This window comes from Hibiscus syriacus, unplaced genomic scaffold, assembly GCF_006381635.1.
Source record: "Hibiscus syriacus cultivar Baekdansim isolate YM2019G1 unplaced genomic scaffold, ASM638163v2 tig00002511_pilon, whole genome shotgun sequence".
Taxonomy (NCBI): Eukaryota; Viridiplantae; Streptophyta; class Magnoliopsida; order Malvales; family Malvaceae; genus Hibiscus; species Hibiscus syriacus.
In genome coordinates this window covers 4,861,071-4,883,735 of record NW_024061932.1, presented here as the reverse complement: position 1 = coordinate 4,883,735, position 22,665 = coordinate 4,861,071, and the positions used below count along the sequence as shown (strand labels likewise).

Here is a 22,665-nt window from a genome sequence, read left to right as displayed (position 1 = left end):
TTATATTTGATATATGGCTTATTTATGCTTTAAATTGTTTTACTTACTCTTCTTATGCCTCATTAAGAGTATACTTAGTGTGTGATAATTTTCAGGCGTATGTAAAAGAAGCGAGTGGAATAAGGCATTGAGCTCGACATCAATCATCGAAGATTACTTACCAGTATCGGTAATGACATACTACTGTTGTTTTAAATTTCTAGTTGGCATTTATATGTGTAAAAAGAGTTTGTATTGTTTTAATATGGGTTTTGACACATGTTATAGTATAAGTATATTTTTTATTAAACCGTTTTATTGAAAGAAACCAAATTTTACTGGTTTTCAAGTACATAAATGTTTTAAAAGACATGTGACATTTACGACTCATGTACGAGAATATATGCGAGAAATATATGTTACATTTATTGGTATCAGAGCTATAGGTTTAGCCGATTCTTGATCGAAAAATGAGTGTATTTTATGTGAAAAGTGTGTACATGTCGCTAGTGTAACACCCTAGACCGGTACGACACACACAGTCGACCCAAGTAAGATGCAACATGGAACCACCGAAGTAGCTAACCAACTTTAAACTTATTTTCTCGTGCTTTAAAACGACCATAAAATAAAATGCAATATAATAAAATAATCTTTTACTGAGGAGCTCTGAAATAAAATATTTACACTTAAAAAATATTACAGACCAACTTGATTGAATCTACAACTCAACTGGATAATAATGTTTATATATATACATGTCCAAATAAAAACGCTGAGACATACATCTGATATGCATTAGAATGGTATGGACCTTGGTTTATCTACTGCTTCCTAACTGCTTGATCTACTAACTTGCCCATGGAATCATCCGAAGGCTGAGTTAACTCCACACTAATGTCTATAACATAATAACAACATCACTGAAAAGCTTAAGCTATCAATTCTACTGGTATAAGGTTTACTGCTATATGTTCTATTCTACTAGCTCACATCTTGAGTGTTGGACCTTTCGCCCAAGCTAGTATGCTTTAAAACTGCTTTAGTGAGTATTCTCGAATATTCACTCTCTACGCTATGGTAGGCATCATGGTGCAGCTGAGGGTTCTGTATCTCGAAGCTCATATACCCCTCTTGTCTACCCTGGATATTACCCCCAATATTCTCTGCATCAGAAACCATACCCCTGACTAACCCACCCTTTCTTTTAAAGAGTGTAAAGGCCTCGGTAAAAATAGTTAGTCAGAAGGGCATCAACCCTACCAAAGCATATCCTGACTAAATCTATACTATCGACTCTATTATTTGTTCTTTCTCTCAAGAAAAAGAGAGAAAAAATGAAGCAAAAAGTTTGTTTTCCTCGGTTCGTAAGCTTTGTAGTTTCTGAATCAATACTTCATTAAGCATTTGAGAATTCTATCTAAATTTTGTGTTAATTTCTTTTTTCAACATAAAATTAATGGTCATATTGAAAATATATACGGTAACTGGAGCGTCAATCTCACTGATATACCCAAATCCAGTGAAATCTCTAAAAACTTGTATTTTTATATATTTATTAAATCATTAAAAAATGATATTTGTGGATTTAATTGAATCGGGTGAACCAATTATGGGTTTTGGGATCCTTTCATTCTTCTTTCACAAAAGAATTATTTATTCTCTCATCATTTTCGGGTTCTTTTTTAATTGTTTTCTTTTGATTTTCTGGGAATAATGTATCATCAGAAATTATAAGCTTTCCCGAGCATTCAAACAAAGCTAGTCTTATTTCACCCTACTTTATTCTCATTTCTACATTTGAAATTAACATTAATAAATGTTCTCACTTGTAGTCTATTTGAGAGGAATTATAAGCTTTTGGAAACCTCACTTACCTCTATACTTTCTGTAGACTTAAAGCCCATTTCCCAACCTCGGTATCGATACTAGCCTTACAATATCAATACCCTCGCTTGCATCTACACTTATTCATGCTTTAAAGCTCAAACCATACCCTTGGTATCGATATTGGCGTTACAATGTCAATACCCTTTCTATAGTATCGATACCCTTCCTAAGGTATCGATACCCCTACAACTATTTCATCCATTTTAACCCAACTTTAAACACCTTTTATAGAACTTATTCTAGTGTTTTACACCTATTCGATCCCATTTATGGTCATACTATGGGTCTAGGGCCTTTTAGCAACGTTTTGACCAAAAATAGACTGAAAGTATCAATACTAGCCCAAGAGTATCAATACCTATGCAAAAGTTTTGATACTTTATATAAGTATCAATACTTTTAAATATTATGTTCTGCCCAGTTTCGAAACTTTATGGGAGTTTCGAAACTATGACCCAAAGTTTCAATACTCTTGCCTAAAAACTCATGAATTTTCCCAAAACGAAGAATAAGTATTAACATTATCCCTATAGTATCGATACTCTACCTGCAGAAGTCATAAACCAAGTAATAAAAACTCTATTGTTCAATCTCAAAGACCCTAATGAGGTCCCCAAACATTCTTAAAGTCTTATGTGATTACAAGGAGCATAAATAAGGTTTTATACCATGTTTATAACATCAAAAGAACAATTTACCATGGAAATTGCTAAACATGCTTTAAACTTAACTGTCTAAGACATCTTAACTTTCCATGATCTACACTTGTATGATAACGCTATAAGTGTGTTACCTTACTGCGTCACCTACTAAAACACTTCTTGAATCAACTAGGATTCACCCTACCTTCAAGAAAAACCCATTATGAAAACTAATTCTTAAACTTATAAAATGGAGCTTAAAACAAAGCTTGAAGGATGGAGAGAAACATTCTTACCTTGGCTACAACAAACTAACCTTGAATCCTTAAAAATTTGCACTTAAGAAAGGAAAAAGAAAAGAGAAAATTATGAAAAAGAAAAGATGAGTGTTTGGTGAGAAAATGATGGGGTGGTTCATGTATAAGATATAAAAAAGGAGGGTTTTCATCTTTTAGTTTTAGCTATGGGCAAACTATATTATTAGTCCCCCAACTTCTAAATCATAAAACTTTTATCTTAACCACAATTCATTTGGGCCTAAATTCAAGCCCACTAACACTAAACTTTGTCTAACTAATTTATAAAGTCTTTTGGGCTCAATTTTGGGTCTTGGGTTAACCCAAACTACTAACTCGAGATTCGGGATGTTACAACTAGGATGACATTATTATTGATATGATGATTATTTGATTCGATTGATGCCATTCCTTACTCACAAAAGTGAATAAGTATAATGTAAGTATTAAGTTTTTGAAATAGATGGTTCGAGAATAAGCGAATAGTGGTTGTAACGTAGTTAATTATTACCCTCATGTTCAGACTGATTTGAGTGATGCACTAGCACGATATGAAGTTCTAGCGTAAGATTAAGGAAACCCTCGTTCATACATATATACAATATTAGCTAAAGAAAAAGGACATTGGTTATAACTTATCCTAAGTGATACATGTGTGACTAACCCTTTAGGCCAGAGTGCGAGGAACAACTGCCTGTTAAAGATTCAAATTTTAAGCTTTATGGATCCTATAGAATTACCTTTCAAAGGTAAATTTTAGTATGGATTAGTGGCCTCCTACCATGTTATAATAAATTATCGCTTAAAGTAATTGGTTTTAAAGAACTTGAAAAGTATCGAGATCATTTTGGTAGGAAAAAGAGTAAATCCATTTATTAATGTGATTTTAGCAGTAACTGCTATGAAGTTATTGCTACAAGGTTGTTAAGCCTTCATAGTAAAGAAGGTGGATACTCAACCTTTCAATGTTCAGTTGGAAGATATTCCAACTGCTTAAGAATATCCATAGGTGTTACAGAGAGAGTTAATTGCATTATCTACAGATTGAAATGTATAATTTAAAATAAATGTACTATCAAGTATAATGTTATTCTATAACCCTATATGGAATGGCTCCGATTGAGATTAGATAATTAAAGGCATAATTTCTAGAATTGTTAAGACCATGGACTTTCTAGACCAAACATGTCATATAGGATGCACTAGTGCTAGTGGTGAAAAGGAAAGATGGATTTATGTAATAATATAGGATTATCATCAGTTAAATAATGTAGCATGGAGGAATAAGTATCATCTTCTAAGGATTGATGATCTTTTGATCAGTCAAAAGGGTGCATTGTGTTTCCAAAGCTTGATATTTGATCTGAATGTTATCAGTTAAAGGTGAAGAATAAGATCTTCCTAAGAAGTTTTTAGGACTCAGTATAATGCTACGAGTTCATAGTAAAGCCATTTGTTTTTTATAAACACCGAGTATTTCAGTTATACATGGACTACCGGTGATAGTGTTCATCAATGATGTTCAAATCTATTGAGAGACTAAAGAAGAACATGATGCATATCTTCGCATAATTCTTCCAACTATTTGAGAGAAAAGTTGTATGTTAAGTTATTAGAGTGTGATTCTAGTTGTCTAAGATTGTATTATTTTGGACAGGTAATTTGGTAAAAGGTATAAGGACGAATCCCAAGAAAGCAGACTATAGTGGAAAGTGAAACTCCCAAGTGGTTCCAAGGTTTAAATTTCTTGGGATTTTTTAATTACTATCAAAGGTTTGTAAAGAACTTTTTGATGTTTGTCTCCTCTCAGACCAAGTTATTGAGAAAAGACGTGTCAGTCATTTGGATTGATTAGTGACAAGAGAATTTCAAGACATTAAAAAGAATACTGACAGAAGACCCATTGTCAGTGTGATCCAATCTAGAAAATATATGGTTTATGCTCCATAGCAGTAAAGAATAATGAAAGGAATTCCCTGATTCATGATCTCAAGTTAGCAAGAATTGTGTTTACTTCATAAGTATAACACCATTATCTATATGTAAGTGATGCATATCTATATCGATCTTAAAAGCCAAAGGTATGATGTTAACTCGAAGGAGTGAAAATAAAGGAAATGGATTAGATTCCTTAAAGATTGATGATGTTCTTATCGACGACAATCAGGAAAAGCTCATATGATGGTTGATACGATAAAGCCAAAAAACATTTATATTATGAGAATTTGAATACGTGATTGTCTTAAGGAAAAATGGTGCTCTAATTCTAGAATCAAAGTTAAAGCTTAAGCGGCTAGATCGAATAAAGGATATTCAAAGAAAATATGAAAATTGTTGTACTTGTCAGAGATAGAACAAGTGGAAAAGTTGAAATCAAAGCCCTTGAAGTTAAGTTTGTTGGATGCTTATATTATCAGGCAAGAGTCGATATTAGTGACAGACATAAAAATAATTATCATCGAGTTGTTAAAAATGTCTACAAGGCAATAAGGTAAAGTAGGGCATCAAGCGTCTTCTGGTTTGTTGTAACAAATTTCCATTTCTTAGTGAGAATGGGAACGAGTTTTAATGGAATGAACTCTGTAATAGGTAAAGATTATTTAATATAATCTTAAGAAGCTTTCGATCCACAAAAGTCTTACGCATACTTGGGAAGAAAAGATTGAATATTAGGAATGATAAAATATTTCTTAAAGTATCACTTAGGAAGATAGTATCGCAGTTTGGACGCAAAGAAAAACTGAGTCTGAGATTTTTTGGACCTTATGAGATTCTAAAAGATTCATACCAATGGCTTATCAGTTAGCATTGCCTCTGAAATGGACAAGATTCAAAAAAAATTATGTGTCGATGCTCATGAAGTATTGATCAGATCCTTCGCATGTTATTAACCTGAGGAATTAGAGATTTGGCCAGATTTGACTTATAAAGAAGAAAAAATAGAGATTATACTCGAAGAGTCAAAGAACTTCGGAACAAGATGATTCATTTGGTCAATTTCTTTGGAAGAATTACAAAGTAGGTGAAGCCACTTAGGAAAGAAAAGATGACATGAAAAGCAATATCCGCATCTGTTTACTCTAGGCACGTACAAAATTCGAGGACGATTTTTTTCTTAAGGGTGAGAATTGTAATACCCCAAACTTTGGTTAATGACCAAAATATAAATTTTGAAAGTTTGGTTACCAAAGTATAAAGATTGGAAAAGTTTAGGGACCAAAATAGTAATTTTCAAAAGTTTAGGGACCAAACATATAATTTTTAAAAGTTATGTATTTGGTCCATAAATGAATAGTTCACCTTAAAGAATGAAATTCGAGTATAAATCAGATTCTTGATCCGAAAATTGTGTTAAAAGCTACAAAGTGTTAAAGTCTGGTAAAAATTCGATAAATCAGATCGAATAAAAATTCCAAAAAAAATTGAAGGTTATTAAATTAAGCTTAGAATATTATTTCCACATTTTAAAATGATGGAAAATAATATGGATCATTGAATTTGAGATTTAATTTTCATGTTCAATTTGGACCGTTGGATTAAAGTGGCAATATTGAAATTTTTCGAAAGTTGCATGGATAAAATATTAAAGGGTATAATATTTTGTCCATCTTTGACTTTGGAAAGATGATAAGAGTTATGTGGCTTGGTATGGATGTAAATATGAGGATTCATTAATGGTAAAATTGTCATTTCACACTAAATGATTTTTAAATTCATTTGAGCTGAACTAGGTAAGAAAAAATTATTTTTCATTTTTGAGCAATTTTCTTTGGATTTTGGATCGAGCCGTCAAATAGAAAATTGTTCTATTCGAAAAATGTTATCATTTGGTATCATTATTGCATTCTAAATTTTCTTGAGTTCAAAGATCCCAAATTCTGGGTTTATGTTCATGTTAGGGTTTTAAGAATTGATAATGGATTTTGAGGTTATTGAGGTTGTAGATTTATTTCCAAGTTTGATTGATGATTAAAATCGCCTATACATGTGTATATAAGTTTCGACCTAACCCTAAATTTGGGTGAAAGATGTGATTTAATGAAATTAAGTTAGAGGATTAATTGTAGACATTTTGAAATGTTGAATAGAGGTTGATTTCATGCTCGAATCGACTTGAATCAAGTGAAATCATGAAACCCTACAATCTTGATATTTGGCCTAAGCTTTTAGAAGTGAGAAAAATTCTGAAAAATTATATAAGGGTTGAGAATGAAGAAGAAATGATTCTTCAAGCCTTAGAAAGTTATAGTGATCCTTTTATAATTTTATGAAAGTTGGGGGACTTGTTCAAAAATTATGGAAATTTGTGGGTTAATGTGTAATTGTTAAATAGTTGTGTAACTATGCTGAAAATTTATGTTAGAGTGTTGAAATTGATGTTAGAATGTGAAATTGGGTCATTTTGGGAAGTTGATAAAATTTGAGGATAAAATCATAAATATGGAAAAGTTGGGAACTTAAATGAAAGTGTTATTTGAGGTTTGGATAAATTGGATAAAAAGGAGTTGGAATGGTCAGCTTGAAGTGATAAAGTCAATATTTATGTTGTGACATGAAAATTGTATCAAATGAGCATCGAAATGTTTTTAGAGTTTATTTTCGATTGTGGGCCTATGTTAGTGAGATTTTAAACAATGTGGTTTTAAATGTATATGTTTTATAATGATATCCATTTATATTGTGTTCTTTAAATTAAAATAAAACATTATTAAAGCTAAGGAGAAGCTTAAGGATGAAATGTGAATCTCTAATGAAGGTTTACAAGCTAAGGACACCAGGTGAGTGCATATTTAATTTGTATTTATGCTATCGTACAAACATTGGTCTGCGATGAGCCAGTGATTAAGTTACAATGGTAAGAAGTGATTTCTAAATGTTATTTGATTTATGGTTCAAACATGTATGTTCGTTTGGTGGTATAATAGAATTGGTGAATAAGCTGAAAATGCAAGTTGATGAAACATGCCTATAAATTTTGTTCTGAATAGTAAGTTTAGAAAATCACTATAAATTCTAAAGAAATGATAGAGGATGTATATTATATCTTTGGATTTTTATACCAGTCTAGTTTTGTTTAGAAGAAACGGAAACTGATTTTGAGGAGTATACAAAAGGATGTGAATTTTTAATCAATGATAGGTTAGAAAACAGGAGAGTAGATTCTTCTCAAAACAGCTTCTATAAGTCAACTTTGAAAATTCACTATAATTTGTAAAAATTTAATTAGAATAATTACCTTATATGGATTGATTCGTATTTGAGTCTAGTTTCCATTGGTATAAACGAATAATATTTTAGTTAGTACATTAGTAAAAAATAATATTTCTTTAAAGGTAGTGCAAACTATCATAATACGAAATTGTGATGAACTTCTTAATATAAGCGAATTTAAAGCAGAGGATCAAGCTTAAAGCTTAGTGAAGCTTATATTTTGACTTGTATAAATAGTGTTAAAGTAAGTGTATTTACTATGTACTTGTATGATATGAGGACGACTTGCGATGAGTCAACCTCGAGTGTTTTTACTAAGCATGTTTTTAACCCATTCTTAAGTATTTTCATAAAGTTTATGAAAATTATTTTATTGAAGGATTTTTGGGTACGAACTACCCTAAAACAATTGGATGTATTTTACTCTATTTAACATCTATTGGTGTTTCAGAGTAAATGTTTAATATGCGTTTTGGGATATAACATCATATTGTATGTTTATTGAGAGTCATAGGTTCATTTCGACATACTTTGAGTATGATGGTTATCGATCGATTTTGTTTAATGAATTATTGCATTTTCGTACCAGTACTTTGTGTACTATGGCACTATGTATGCAATAACGGTGTTCATAATGAGCACTTCTTAATACCTTGAATAAGGTGATTATCGATCGGTTTTGTTTAATACATTTGTTGCATTTTCGTATTAGTACCTTTGTATACTTTCGACACTATGCGTGCATCGATTGTGTTCATAATGAGTTTGTGAATTACCATTTTGATATATTAGTATAATGTTGATGTTACTACGGTACATATACTTTCATTTAGCACTTATGTGCAATTTATATACCTTGCAATTTCATATGTCATACATTGGGCTATGAGTGGATATTTTTTAATAGATCGATTGATAAGTATGCTATGCATATGAAATAATGTTTCGCAGGTTATGTGACAGAAATTTGGCTTATCAAGTCAGTTTTATGCGTTTATATATATTTTATATGATTTAATTCGTATTTTGATCTTTTATGGCTTACTTATTCTTTAAAATGTTTTACTTACTCTTCTTATGCCTCACTAAGTGTATACTTAGCGTGTGATGATTTTCATGCGTAGGTAAAAGGAGCGAGTGGAGTAAGGAGTTGAGCTTAGCATCAATCATCGAGATTACTATTGGTATTAGTAATGACATACTAATGTTGTTTTAAATTTCTAGTTGGCATATATACGTGTAAAAAGAGTTCGTATTGTTTTAATGTGGGTTTTGACACATGTTGTAGAAGAAGTATATTTATCATTAAAACTTTTTATTTAAAGAAACCAAATTTTACTGGTTTTCAAGTATAGAAACGTTTTAAAAGACATGTGACATCTACGACTCATGTACGGGGTCATATACGGGAAATGGGTGTTACATAGGTACTTAAGTAGGGTAGAAACATGATTCCTAAGCTTTAAAAATGGATTAAGAATACCATTGAACCCACAAACCTAGAACCCCTCTTTAACCCCACCTAAGGTTTTCCATGGTCAAAACATGAGAAGATGAGCTTAAAAAAAGCTTAGGAGATGGAATTTTCATTTCTTACCTTGAAATCCAAAAATTAGGATGAATGATTAATAAAGATATTACATGTGTGTGATTGAGTGAGAAGGAGAATGAGAGATGAAGAGAAGAGGAGGAGAGTCAAAAGAGTGAAGAAAAAGAGTGTTTTTAGACGTGAGATCATCCAAAATTAATGGAAATCAACCTTTGTTTCAAAAAAAGTATAATTGCTCTTCTGGTCTTTCCTCTTTTGACCCAAGATTAAAAATGATTTTTTACATCTTCTAGTTCTAACACAAGCCCAATTTTCACACTCATTTGGACTAAGGCTTTATTACAGGCTAGTGGAATTATCTAAGGCCCTCACGGTTTAGCCCAAACTCCTAACCTGGGATTTGAGGTGTTACACATATTGTGTACCAAATGAATTTATTTATTATCATAATCACTTCTAACCATCTTAATATTTTTATTGAGTTGTTCTCAACTTGTAGTTTATAGAGAATAAATTAATCTATAGATTCGTTTATGCTATTAGCAAATATATACAACATAACTTTTTGTTATCACCAATCAAGGTAATAAAATATTTATTCTCCTTCATTTGTGTTACCATTATGAATTTAATACCTAGGTCACTAAAATTTATTTATTGTCATTATCTTTCGTTTCATATTATGATCCAATAATATCCATAATTCTTTTTACAACCCATAATCATATAAGATCTGAAGAAGATATTAATGATTTATTTCCTTTTACAAAATAGAATTGTTCAAAATTTCCAAAAAATAATTTTGACGATTTATTTTCTTTTATAAAATAGAATAATTGAAGATTATGAAGAAAATAAATTTAATTGTTTATTTCTTTTTAAAAGATAAAATCATTAAAGATTCTTAAGAAATAAATTTAAAATTTTATTTATTTTTTTCAAAATAGAATCATTCAAGATTCTAAAAAAATAAATTAAACAATTTATTTTCTTTTAAAAGATACAATCATTAAATATTTCCAAAAAGTAAATTCAATAATTTATTTCTTTATTCAAGATTGCCAAGAAAATAAGTTTAACAATTTATTTCCTTTTAAAAGATAGAATCATTCAAGATTCTCAAGAAAATAAATTTGATAATTTATTTCCTTTTAAAAGATAAAATAAGTCAAGATTCTTAATAAAATAAATTTAACTATTTATTTTTCTTACAAAATTAGAATCAAAGCAAGATTCTAACGATGAAATAAATCAGTGATTTTTTCTCCCTTTTTTAAGGTTATATCTTCTGTTAAACAACAAGATTAGTAGCACTAAAAATCCAAAATAGATGTATCATGACAACTCCATTCTATTTAACAAATAGAAATCAAAATGAATTAATCCTTTAATTTTAATGACTCAATAATCGAAAGGAACTAATCATTTGATTTTAATTTTAAGAACCCCATAATAAAAAACAACTAATCATTTTATTTTAATTTTAGCAACCCAATAATCAAAAGGAACCAATCCTTTCATTTTACTTTTGACAACCCAATAATCAAAAGATTTTGATTAAACTTTTATTTTGTTTGTATCTACAAAATTTCTCAAAAGAAATTATTAGTACAAGAATAAATTCATAGTGATTCTAAAACGAAATCAATGATTATTATAATATTTAATAATTACTATAAATATCAAATATATTCTTTATTCATGATATATTTAATATTCTATATTAAAAGGCCAAAATAATTTTCAGGTAATAATATCCTAACCTTAATTTAATGAACAATACCATGATGCATTTTTATGGGTGAAATCTTATCATAATGATATTACTGAATAATACCATAATATAGAAAGTATCACATTAATTCTTTAACTACTTCACGTTTATAAGAAACAACCATGCATGAGAAAAAAAATTCATAGCCAAAGAATCACATTTTTTTTATTTTGTTACCGAACAGAATCAATATTCTAAAACAAAATTAATAACCAATGTTACTTTAACGATAATATCTGTTATATAAATTTGTCCACTTTGAGACTAAAACGACAGGATAAATCCCAAAAATGAATTTATTTGCTTTCTCAATTTTACCAAGATTTTTGAATTGTCTTGGATTAAAGAATGGCAGAAGATAGAATTTGTCTTAAGATTATTAGAAATATAACAATTTGAGACGATAAAAAATCAAAAAATATATTTAAATATTTGAAAGAATAGTATATAAATAAATACACAATCTCTGATAGGTTAAACAAATAGACACGAGTTAAGGCCTATAGTTATGCAACCTCTTCTATGGTGCTTGATATCATTGGTCGTCGGTCTTCTAAGATAAAACAACTAGATGATCAACTACACTTACATTGCCACATAGATCACAAACTATTTTTTATCTTCGTATATCACCGAAAACTAGAGGAGAATAAAAGAATTGGTTTGAATTGTTTTTTAGTTGTGTTTCAAACTAGTAAGTTTGCACGATATTTATGGGGGTTCACATTGTGAACTATTGAAAATTTTTGACTTAATAAAGCATTTAATTAATGAGAATCAAACAAATTTTCAAAATTATTGTATTGATTAAAGGAACCTTTATCCTTTTAACTTCAAAACAGAATTTTAAAAAGATATGCTCTATTTTAAAAAATAAATAAATTTGAGTTTAAATATCTACAAGTCCACGAAGGGTTCGACCGATTTGGATATTCACGTTACCCACGTCATGCACGTCTATACATTTACAAACCAATAATTAATTTAACGTTTTCTTCAATAACGCTTGGATCAATTTTTCATTCAATACTAAAAAAATATCGAATTCTTCTAGCTAAAGAAATTGCTTCATAACTTTCCATTTGATCATTTTCTTATTTCTCTTGAAAACTTATCAAGTTTATGGAACATAATCAAACAATCAAAATTATTGCATAATACAAGTATATAAAACAAACGTTAAATATTCAAGAAAAAATAATGAAGGGAAAATGTAATATAAGATTAAGAAAAAAAAAAGATGATTGAAGAGTTGATTTCATCTTTCAAGCTTATCCACAAATAATATTTATAAGACAAATGAGTCATCAACCTTCCCCACTTATTCTTATTTTTTAGTCAAATTAATTATAAATTAAAAATCTTTCAAATTTTCAAATTTCACATAATTATCTATACCTTTGCCCATGGCTTTCATAACCGGATCGGTTAGCGAACCGGTCATGTTATCGGTTCACTGGTTCAACCGGTCGAACTGGTATGACCGGTCGGAAGAACCGGACGACATCATAATTATTTAAAAAATAAAAAAATACCAAAAATATTTAATAAAAAATAATTTTGTATATCACAAGTCATATTCAAAGCAAATCATAACATATATGAGTTAAAAACCATAAAATCAAGTGAAACAAAATGATTCAAATTAACTACAATATAATATTTAAGATAAAACATATTAAATAATAAATATAATTATATAACTATAATTAAAAAATAAATTTGGGGCTAAAAAAATCATAACAAAATGATATTGTTTGGTTTAATTTTTTAAAAAAAAAACAATATTACATGGCTAAGAAACATAGAATAACATCCCAAAAGTCTAAAGAGTAAAAATATGAGAACAAAACAATCTCACATGACTAAGAAACATAGAAGAGCATCACAACTAACTTCTATAAATAATAGAGGTAATTTGACATTCAAAATCATGGAGCCTTTTGGTGAGCATAGAGTGAACTATTTTTTCACTTCAATCAAGCTCGAATTTTATGCTTCAATCGAGCTTCTAATTTTTTTTTTGAGTTCAAGCCTTTTCGAGTTCAAGTTTCAATATTATATTTCGAGTTCGAGTTGAATTTGATAATTTTTAATTCGTGAGCTTGAGTCGAGTTGAGCTTACTTTTAAAGTTTGAGTCGAGCTCAGCAATACTCAAGTTTGACTTGGCTCGTTTAACAAACGACGTCGTTTGGTTTAATTTTATTTAAAAAAAAACAAAATTGGCGGTTTTTTTCGGTTTTTCCCGATTTTTTCCGGTTTTCAGCCGGTCCGGTTCGAACGGTTCAACGGTTCCGGCCGATTCACTAATAGCGATTCAACCGATTTAGTTTGAACCTGACTAGACAACGGTTCCCGATGTTGAACCGGTTGAACCGGCCGATTCGGTCCGATTTTCAAAACAATGCTTTTTTCAAATCAAAATTCACATCAACACAATTAACGTCAAGGTATGCCCAACGTATTAATTCAAAATTATATATATAAAATTATAAATAAATTTAGTTAATGGTATAAATTTATATATTTTCTAATATTATATATAGATTTTCATTTAATTAAAAAAATTCTATTAAATAAAAATCTCAATAATAATATAATCAATTATAATCTTAATAAAGTCAAAAAAATATTAAATCCAATTTAGTTTGCCATAAATAAAAAATTAAAATCCAACGAATAGTCTTTAACTTTTTCCTTGAAAAAAAAAAGCTATAAAGGGTTTACTTTTCTAAGGAAAGAAAAGTTGACCTAATATTTTATTAATTATATGAATCATCAGTTCTTCCTCTCTCCGTCCTCGAGTCTTGGTTTAGGGTTTCAGGAGTCTACATTCTATTCAGCCCTTCACATGGCGGGTGCCGGAATCCATCCTTATCACCAGCAATGGCCTCCGGTCCAAGCTCCTCCTCCACCACCGGCCACTGCTTCGGCCGTGCCTCCGCCGGCTCCTCCTGTTCACCATCCTCCTCCACCTGCTCCGTCTCTTGATGAGGTAAACTCTCTCTCTCTCTCTCTCTCTCACTCTATTTACTCCAGTTCCATCTATTTTTCCTTTTCAAGCCTTAGCTTTCACATGAATTGCATGTTTGATGGTAACCGAACCCTAATGTTCTATGTTTGAGATTTCAGCATAAATAACTAATATACTAGTTCTTTTCTCCGGCTTAGCTTTGTTTAGTCCATTGATTCGCTCCATGTTAGTATTTGTTTATAGATAAATATAGATATTCGAATTTCATTTTGCACTTGTTTTTCTTTCCCAAAAATAAGAATCAGTTAAAATAATTTAATAACTGACAGCATATATTTCATGATTTGAGTGTATATTACGGCAGTTTAGTTACTTGTTCCTGTTTTGACGTGTCCTTTGCTTTTTTTTTTTTATTAAATAAGCTGAAGTATTAAAGTCTTCGGATTTTCCTTGGGTATATAAAATTAATGGAAATATTTGTGCTGGATTTAGGTTCGGACTATCTTTATTACCGGTCTTCCTGAAGATGTCAAAGAGAGAGAGCTGCAGAATTTACTGAGATGGCTTCCAGGTTATGAAGCTTCGCAAGTGAACTACAAGGGAGAAAAGCCTATGGGTTTTGCTCTCTTTTCAAATGCACGATTTGCAGTTGCTGCTAAGGATGCCCTTCAGGTATTATAGATTTATTTATTTGACATTTTTTATTTTACTCATCAGAGGTATCTCACTCTTTTTCAAAGCACTGACTGCGTTTAATTCGGATGTGTGCTAGGAAATGGTTTTTGATGCCGAGTCAAAGTCCCTTTTGCACATAGAGATGGCTAAGAAAAATCTATTTGTTAAAAGAGGTATGTTTTCATTTTAACACTTTGTTCAATGCCAGAGTGAAAAAGACTTTGCATTGTTATAAATAAATGCACAGACAGACAGTGTGTAAACTGGAAATAAATTAGCATAATCTGGTTAGAAATGATCATGATGTTTGAAAGACAATTATATGATTGTTCTAAGTACATGAGTACTGTGAAAAGAAATATTTAGCAGCTAAATTTTGGTTGAATGTGGCTGAAATATTGTCTATAGCTTTGCATGAAATCACAATTTTAGATGTCTACTCTTGGTATTATACCAATATATGTAATCTGGAGTATTAAATTCCATACTATAATGAGAAGCAAGAAAGTTAAAAAGGAAGTGAACTAACAATGATATTTGTTGGCAATTTGGCATTATGATGTAATGATCATATGTGATTTCTTTGTAGCTTATTCATCGAATAGAGGCTTCAACAAAGTGGAATATTTGTTTCGAGGCATCCAACCCCTTTTGGAAACATTAATTCAGAAGTTGGAAAACTTCCATTTAGATAAGCTAATGTGGCAATTGATAAAATGTGTCTTGTTTTCCATTCCTGTCCTCTTTTCTGTGTTTCACATATGGCAATACAAACATAGTGATATCGTGAGTTTTGACAAAAAAGAGCTCAAATTTTGTAACTTTTGGATCAAATAGTAGTTCTTCAGTTTAGTCTAAATTTTCAATGGGCTTTTTCTTTTTCTTCTTGAAATTTAGTTTTATTTATTTAGGTAGGTACAATTTGAAGTTTCAATTGAAGAGTTATAGTATCTTCTTCTAAGTTGATTTATACCCTCTGGAATATGATCCTCAGTTGACTGTTCCAGGATTCCAGCTTATTATCTTGATGAACATGAATGGTTCCTTTTTCCTTTTTTTTCTGAAGTACCATAAGTTCCCAATGCTTGTTGACTACTAAATAATTATTTGATTCCAATTTCTTGTGAATTGTTCATATTTTCGAATGCTAAGTATAAATCATGGAACATCCTTCTACCTTGGGTTGCCTTTAGGACACAATCAAGTCTTTTGGTTATGCACCACTTTTTGTGGTTGTAATGATTTGAGTGGGTCTGTGGGAGTTGTAAGTGGGCGAGGAGGGAGAGAAACATAGTGATATGATTTTGTGATAAAAGTAAAATGTAAGTTCTTCCATGATCAAGAGCCTATTTTTGTTTTGTGATATTTATTCTACAGGAATAGTAACAGATTCTGATGCATATGATCAAAACAAACGATTGAGAACTGGTGGCAATTATTCCCCCAGTCCTTTTTCAACTCCACCTCCATTTCATGCTCCTTCACCTGTTTGGGGACCACATGGGTAAGAAGTTACGCCAGGATGTGGGTTGTATACTGCTACTATCAAGTCTGCCTGGTAGTATAAAATTTCAGTTATATTTACATTGTTTCTTGTTAAAGTTGAGTTTTATTTATAGGTATATGGCTCCAACTCCTCCTCCTCCATATAATCCATATGGATGTTATCCTGTTGCTCCAGTTCCAATACCAACTCCGGCTCCCGTACCAGCTCCAAGCAGTTATGTGCCAGTTCAGGTAATTTCTATATCTAACATGCCATTTTCTCTTCTTGTTTAGATTTTGTATCAGTTTGTTTTAGCAAATTTTCCCCTCTAAATTATTTAAATTGTGGGTTATTAAGACTATTTAATAACGATTAACTTTAGTATGATATACCTTGATTGCAATGAACTTCTGATAAAAACTTGCCTTTCTGTACACTGGAGACATGACCAAGTCCAATGTTTTTTGGATAGTTATCAATAAACAGTGTTATTTTGTCAGCATCTTATGAGGATGCTGTTCATTATTCCTGAGAAACTTAGATGCAACATCCATCATGTGTTGTATTTTCTGGAAGTAAATGAAAACTACTTATATATATATATATATAATTTGCCTATGATTATTATGTATGATTAATAAAATACTAAGGCACTCTTTTCCTCCTTCCTCTGATTAAGGAGCTTTCCTAAAAGCTCCATTAATCAAGAAGGGGGTTTTTAATGAGGCCTGAAATTCTTATAAAATATATATATATATAATTTTAACCATTGCAGATTATTATGTATCAAACGAACACTTAAAATCGTCAAAAATACTTTTATCTAACTTGTTCTCTTTGTGAATTTATAGCAGTTGTAAAGTTAGACTTTCCTTGTTTAGGGTGATTATACTTTTGTCCTTGTCCTGTAGTCATCTGTGGTTAAGATTTTCACATGTTTGTTTGGTATGTTATACATGTAACATGTCCAGGTACAAATGAGTACAATACTTTCTCTGTGTTCTTTTTATCTTTCCATTATGCGCATGCATGTGTGTTTTTTAAATATCATTCTTTTGAATATAACTCTTTTATCATTCTATCATCATTACATAATATGCTTTGATGATAGACTAAGGAATATTTTTTCATCTAAGATATTTTCTAGGGTTGTAAGCTTAGCATTTTGCAAGGTTTAAATTTTTTATTCATTGGTTTTTGACAAACAAGGATGAATGAGTTTCTTCAAATACTGTGTGCTAGCTTCCTTTTGGAACTTCTTCTAACCTGAAAGTCTTTCCTCTTTCATAGCCATGAATTTGATGCCCTTACCTTGCAACCTTCCATTTCTGATGTTTTAGCTGGGAAAGATGGGGAGCACATCCCTCTGCAATTTTCTATAGAGAATTTCTAAGGGAGTAACATGCGTGAGGTGAACTTAAGCAATTACCTTGGCTACTATAGCTTTTGATTCTATGTTAGAGTTTTTATATATATATTAATCTGGGGTAATTACAAGGCAGTATTTGTTCAAAGTTAACTCTCAACCTTTTGAAATTGAGCGCTCACACACCTGACATCTATGGTGCTCGAACCCGAGTCCTTAAGGAATAACAACAATTCCTTTACCACAGAGGTCACTTAGTTCGTGCGATTCTATATTAGAGTTGTATTTACTAGAAGAGGACATTTTCTTTTGGCTCTTTGATTCTCTCAAGTTTCTGTTCCTTGCTATAACCAGTTTATTTTTTTTATAGAGATTGACTTGTGATGATGATTTGTTTTTCTTTCTCTATTATTGTACATCCAGTAGCCTAATAAGTTTCAGAGGTTTTCCATTTACTTTTAATGATATTTTTATTGGCAGAATACCAAAGATAACCCACCTTGCAATACCTTATTTATTGGCAATCTTGGAGAGAACATTAACGAGGAAGAATTAAGGGGCCTATTCAGCGCGTAAGAATGAGTTAGCCACCGGCTAGTTTCCAATTTGTTTTATTTCTTATTTGAGTTTTGGGATGTTTGTTGATTACAGCTTTTATTTATTTCGTTTTTTTGCTTTACATGCAGTCAACTTGGTTTTAAGCAAATGAAGATCTTGAAACAAGAGAGGCATACTGTTTGCTTTATAGAGTTTGAAGTAAGTTTCTTCTTTATCTACTTGGATGCAAACAGTTATCCACGGGATGAAACTTTCTTGGTTTTTATTTTCATACGCCTAAGAGTTTTTTCACCAACTTGCAGGATGTGAGTACTGCAACCAATGTGCACCACAATTTACAGGGTGCTGTGATCCCCAGTTCTGGTTCTGTTGGCATGCGAATACAGTATCCTTTTTGTATTTTGTTGTCGCTTTACTGTGTTAAGTGTTCTTGTTTTCTTCTTTCGATTGTTATGTCAACTGTTGCATATGGTTGGTGTTTTATTCATGTGCTGTTTCATGGGTTTGAGTCTTGATTCTTCTTGTATGTTATAGTTCTGACAGGTTTTCTACCTAATTGTCACCTCTTCTTGCTTCTTGATCTTAGCATAGGGGTGGGGTAAGATTCTTTAATTTCTCTGTAGCCTGGGACTGCGCTAGGGTTTGGAGGGGAAAAACGAAGTTTCTTTCTTTATTGTGTGGGTGGGTGGGTGAGTTGCAATTCTGAACTTTGGAAACTGAGAAAACCTTTATAGTTTTTATGTTTCTTTCTAGTCTTGATAGTTTTTATCTTTCTAATTTTATTTTAGCAAGTTCTCAAGAATGCAGAACATTTTAATATGGGAAAAGCCGAGGGGACTTAATTGCACTCACTACTCCCACCTGGCTCTGCTTTTTTTTTTTTGGTTATGTTATTAGCTTTACATGAATCAATAACTTTATTATAAATGCTTCTGTGAACATTGTTTTCTTTCTTGACTTTTTAATAGATATTCAAAGAATCCTTTTGGTAAAAGGAAGGATTCCGGTCATCTTGTTGCTTCCCCCAGTGCAAATGGGCCCCCACCAGCTATTACTTACCAGTAGATCATGGGGATTTTCTCTGTTTTCTGTTGTCCGACAATATATGCTAGGATGCATCCATTTCATCATCAACATCAGCATTAGCATCTCTTCTCGTGTGTTTGAATTTGCATGGTGGTATCATGAAGTGCAACATTTGCTCAAGTTATATCATATTACCTAAGACATGCATTTATCTGCAGCATATTTTATGCCAGCTTAACTTTAAAGGTTAAGATAAATATGTTATTTGTAGAAGTAGCGCATTGTCTACAGTTTTGGTTAATTTGTGTGTTATTCCACCTCATGTTGAACATTAACCAAACCATGGTGTTGGACTACTGTTGTTTTATATTAGGTTAAACTGCATCACACAGCATGCAGTCATGCACATTACAGTACTAACATGACATTCAAAGATGATCCTCAGTTTCATTTCATGGCACTAGTTCTATTCAAAGATGCATAAGATCATTCCATTTTCATTCTCTACATGAAAATTGTAGAACTGTTTCCATAGCCATAGGCCCTATCTGTTCGTGTCAACTGCAAAAACGATTGCCATGCTTTTAACATATTAGGGAGTATTTAAAGCAATCTAACTACATCACATTAGAAGATAATCCCGATCCAGGAAAGAAGAAATGTAGGAAAGCATAATATCTCATTTATCATGAGGAAGTATTATAAATATTGCCATTAGCCTTAGACACCATTTATCCAGTGAAGTTGAAGGAGGTTGATCATTTTTGTTTGAAGAGTCAGGGTATTAATAGCATAATTAAGTATTAGGAAGATGTATGTGGATGTGATTTATATGCAGGATAAGCTACTTTGCTCGAGGTGAATGGTGCTTAAGCTGATAATTTGTCACAGGTAAACTTTTTAGTTGTAGTCACAGGTAAACTTTCAAATAATGCTTGTTTGTGATTGCTCTTACTGCAATTTTTTTTATTGATTGACGCTGTTTTAGAAGTCTTTTTTTTTTTGCACTTGGTATGATATTTGATGTAGAGAAGAAATGTCTGAATAGTTATGTAATGTAGGGTGAAAAGAAATGGAAAAATGGTTAAAATGGACGGTTAATTACGTTTGTAACATAGGGCAGTGAATGTATATTTCTAAAAATAATAACACTCCATGGAAATAAAGTAAAACGCATTATTTGATAAGTGATGAAAGGCAGTCGGTTCAAGGAAAAAATAATTTTTTAGAAAAATAAATAAAATAATAATTAGATGGGTCAAACCCAAATAAGCATGCATCATCATTTGAAGTTACTTGTCCAAATTGTCATACCAAATTGTTCTAAAAAAAATCATTGAAATTGGGATTTGCTGAGGTGATGCAATTAGATTTGCGTAAATAGATTGTATGTAGGCCTGTAAATGAATTGAACGTTTAGTGAACCGTTCATAAACTGTGCGGCGGGAAGTTCGTTTATGTTTGTTTATTTATTAAATGAACAAACATGAAAAAGATTTTGCGTTCGTCTAATTAAATGAACGAATACGAACAAAGGGCTCGTTCGTTCATTTACGTTTATGAACGTTTGATTATATGTTCGTTTATGTTTATTCATGTTCGTTCATTTATGTTCAAATAGAGGGCAAGTTGAATATGCTACGAAGATTATTGAAATTGTTTGGATTTCAAGAAGATTGTTTTGTTGAACAAATTAACTTTAAGATTCTATTATGTTAATATAACTTATGATTTATGTATGTTTTTGTTGTATTCGAGTGTTTGTGTTGTTTTTTTATGTTCGTTTATGTTCGTTCGTTTGTGTTTCTTTACGTTTGTTTGTGTTTCTTTACGTTCGTTTATGTTTGTTTATCATTTAAATGAACGAACATGAATGAATATGATCAAACTATATTCCTTAATAAACGAACATGAACAAAAAAAATTTGTTCGTTTATGTTCGTTTATTTATTAAATGAAACATTGTTATCATCTTGATTGCAATAGCCATACTTTTACTCGACCCTTTTAATTATTATTATTATGATCATAAATAAGTAAAAATATTATTATTAAATGTATTTATTTAACATGCACAAAATAAGTTCAAATATTGTATTAGAGTGCCAAGTAACCAAAGCCCACGGGAGGAGGCCCACTTGCATTAGGGTTTTGTACTTTGTTTCAACAGTCGTTTTATGTTACTCGTAAAGTCCAAATCTTCATCAAACGGTCTAAATTGATCATTAATTAGGGTTTCACCTTTAGCTTTAGTCGTCGTTTAATGTGGATAGTTAGATATGGACCATTTGACGGTCTAGATTAATGCTTAGCTAGGGTTTTGAAGCCATAATATAACATTCTCCTGGCTATCAACTTTTGTCACCGTTGTTTCCAATATCTTATCACCGCCTAGTCGTGTCGATTGTCGAAGATACCGTCAAGCTAAAGCCATGGAATTAGATCTTGCCAAATTCGAGGCATTTAATGCTTCTTTTACCCAAGCAAGGTAACCCATGCGTGGTCGGTCTGCCCGTACGAGCCTAACCAATCATCATTCACAGACAAGTGATGAATGTTAGAAAGCAAGTAGGTTTTGCATTTGTACAAATTAGAGGAGTGGTTATATAAAACCCTCTCCAAAATTATGTTGGACTTTTCCCCCACTTTATTCGAAACAACCAGAAGTAATACAACAAGAAAGCATTTCTTTAAGGTTTCTTTTTCTTTTCATTTTAGAATCAGTTTTTATTTTTCGAATAATAAAAATAAGGGGATCAAACATTTACTTGTTTGGTTCGAGTTTGTCGTCGGGTTTAAGTTGACGACGAGGGAGGTCGAAGAGTCAAGGGACTCTTGTGGTCTTTAAGTCTTTGCATATGTGGATTTTAAGCCTCGATCTGGGGACTAGGGTAAATCGGAGTGTTGAGGGATTATTTGAAAGTTGTTTGGCTTGCTCAGCCATAGACGGTGATCGGGGTTAGAAATTGAAGAGTTGATTTTCATTTTCAAGGGTTAGAAGTTGTTTTTGGTTCTCTAGGTGGTTGGTTTGGGTTTAGAGAGGAAATAAATGGGTTTCTTAGGTCGTATGGGTTCATTTGGGAAAGTTTCAACTTTCTTGGCCACATAGGTGGTGGTCGGATGATGAACATGGCGCGATGTATGATCGCCTAAGCTAGGGTGAGAGGTTTGGCGAGCGGTTGATGGGAGAGAAAATAGAAGCAGTTGAAGCTTTTTTTAAGGTTAGGGTTTGAAATGGC

General features: G+C 31.4%; 1 protein-coding gene across 1 annotated transcript; it reads left to right on the top strand.

Moving 5' to 3' along the window:
• The first annotated feature begins 14,079 nt into the window (after positions 1-14,079).
• Positions 14,080-19,782, top strand: LOC120146879 (U1 small nuclear ribonucleoprotein A-like). The gene is made up of 9 exons (XM_039160360.1): positions 14,080-14,336; positions 14,808-14,987; positions 15,088-15,163; positions 16,368-16,494; positions 16,610-16,727; positions 18,323-18,414; positions 18,529-18,598; positions 18,703-18,785; positions 19,369-19,782. Exons 1-9 carry the CDS (start codon positions 14,112-14,114, stop codon positions 19,463-19,465), a joined length of 1,068 nt encoding a protein of 355 aa, XP_039016291.1. The 5' UTR covers positions 14,080-14,111; the 3' UTR covers positions 19,466-19,782.
• Positions 19,783-22,665: the final 2,883 nt, after the last annotated feature.

Coding starts and splice junctions, on each gene's coding strand:
- LOC120146879 (XM_039160360.1), top strand. CDS start 14,112: ATGAATCATCAGTTCTTCCTCTCTCCGTCCTCGAGTCTTGGTTTAGGG. Junction 14,337..14,807: donor CTGCTCCGTCTCTTGATGAG/GTAAACTCTCTC, acceptor TGCTGGATTTAG/GTTCGGACTATCTTTATTAC. Junction 18,786..19,368: donor TCTGTTGGCATGCGAATACA/GTATCCTTTTTG, acceptor ACTTTTTAATAG/ATATTCAAAGAATCCTTTTG.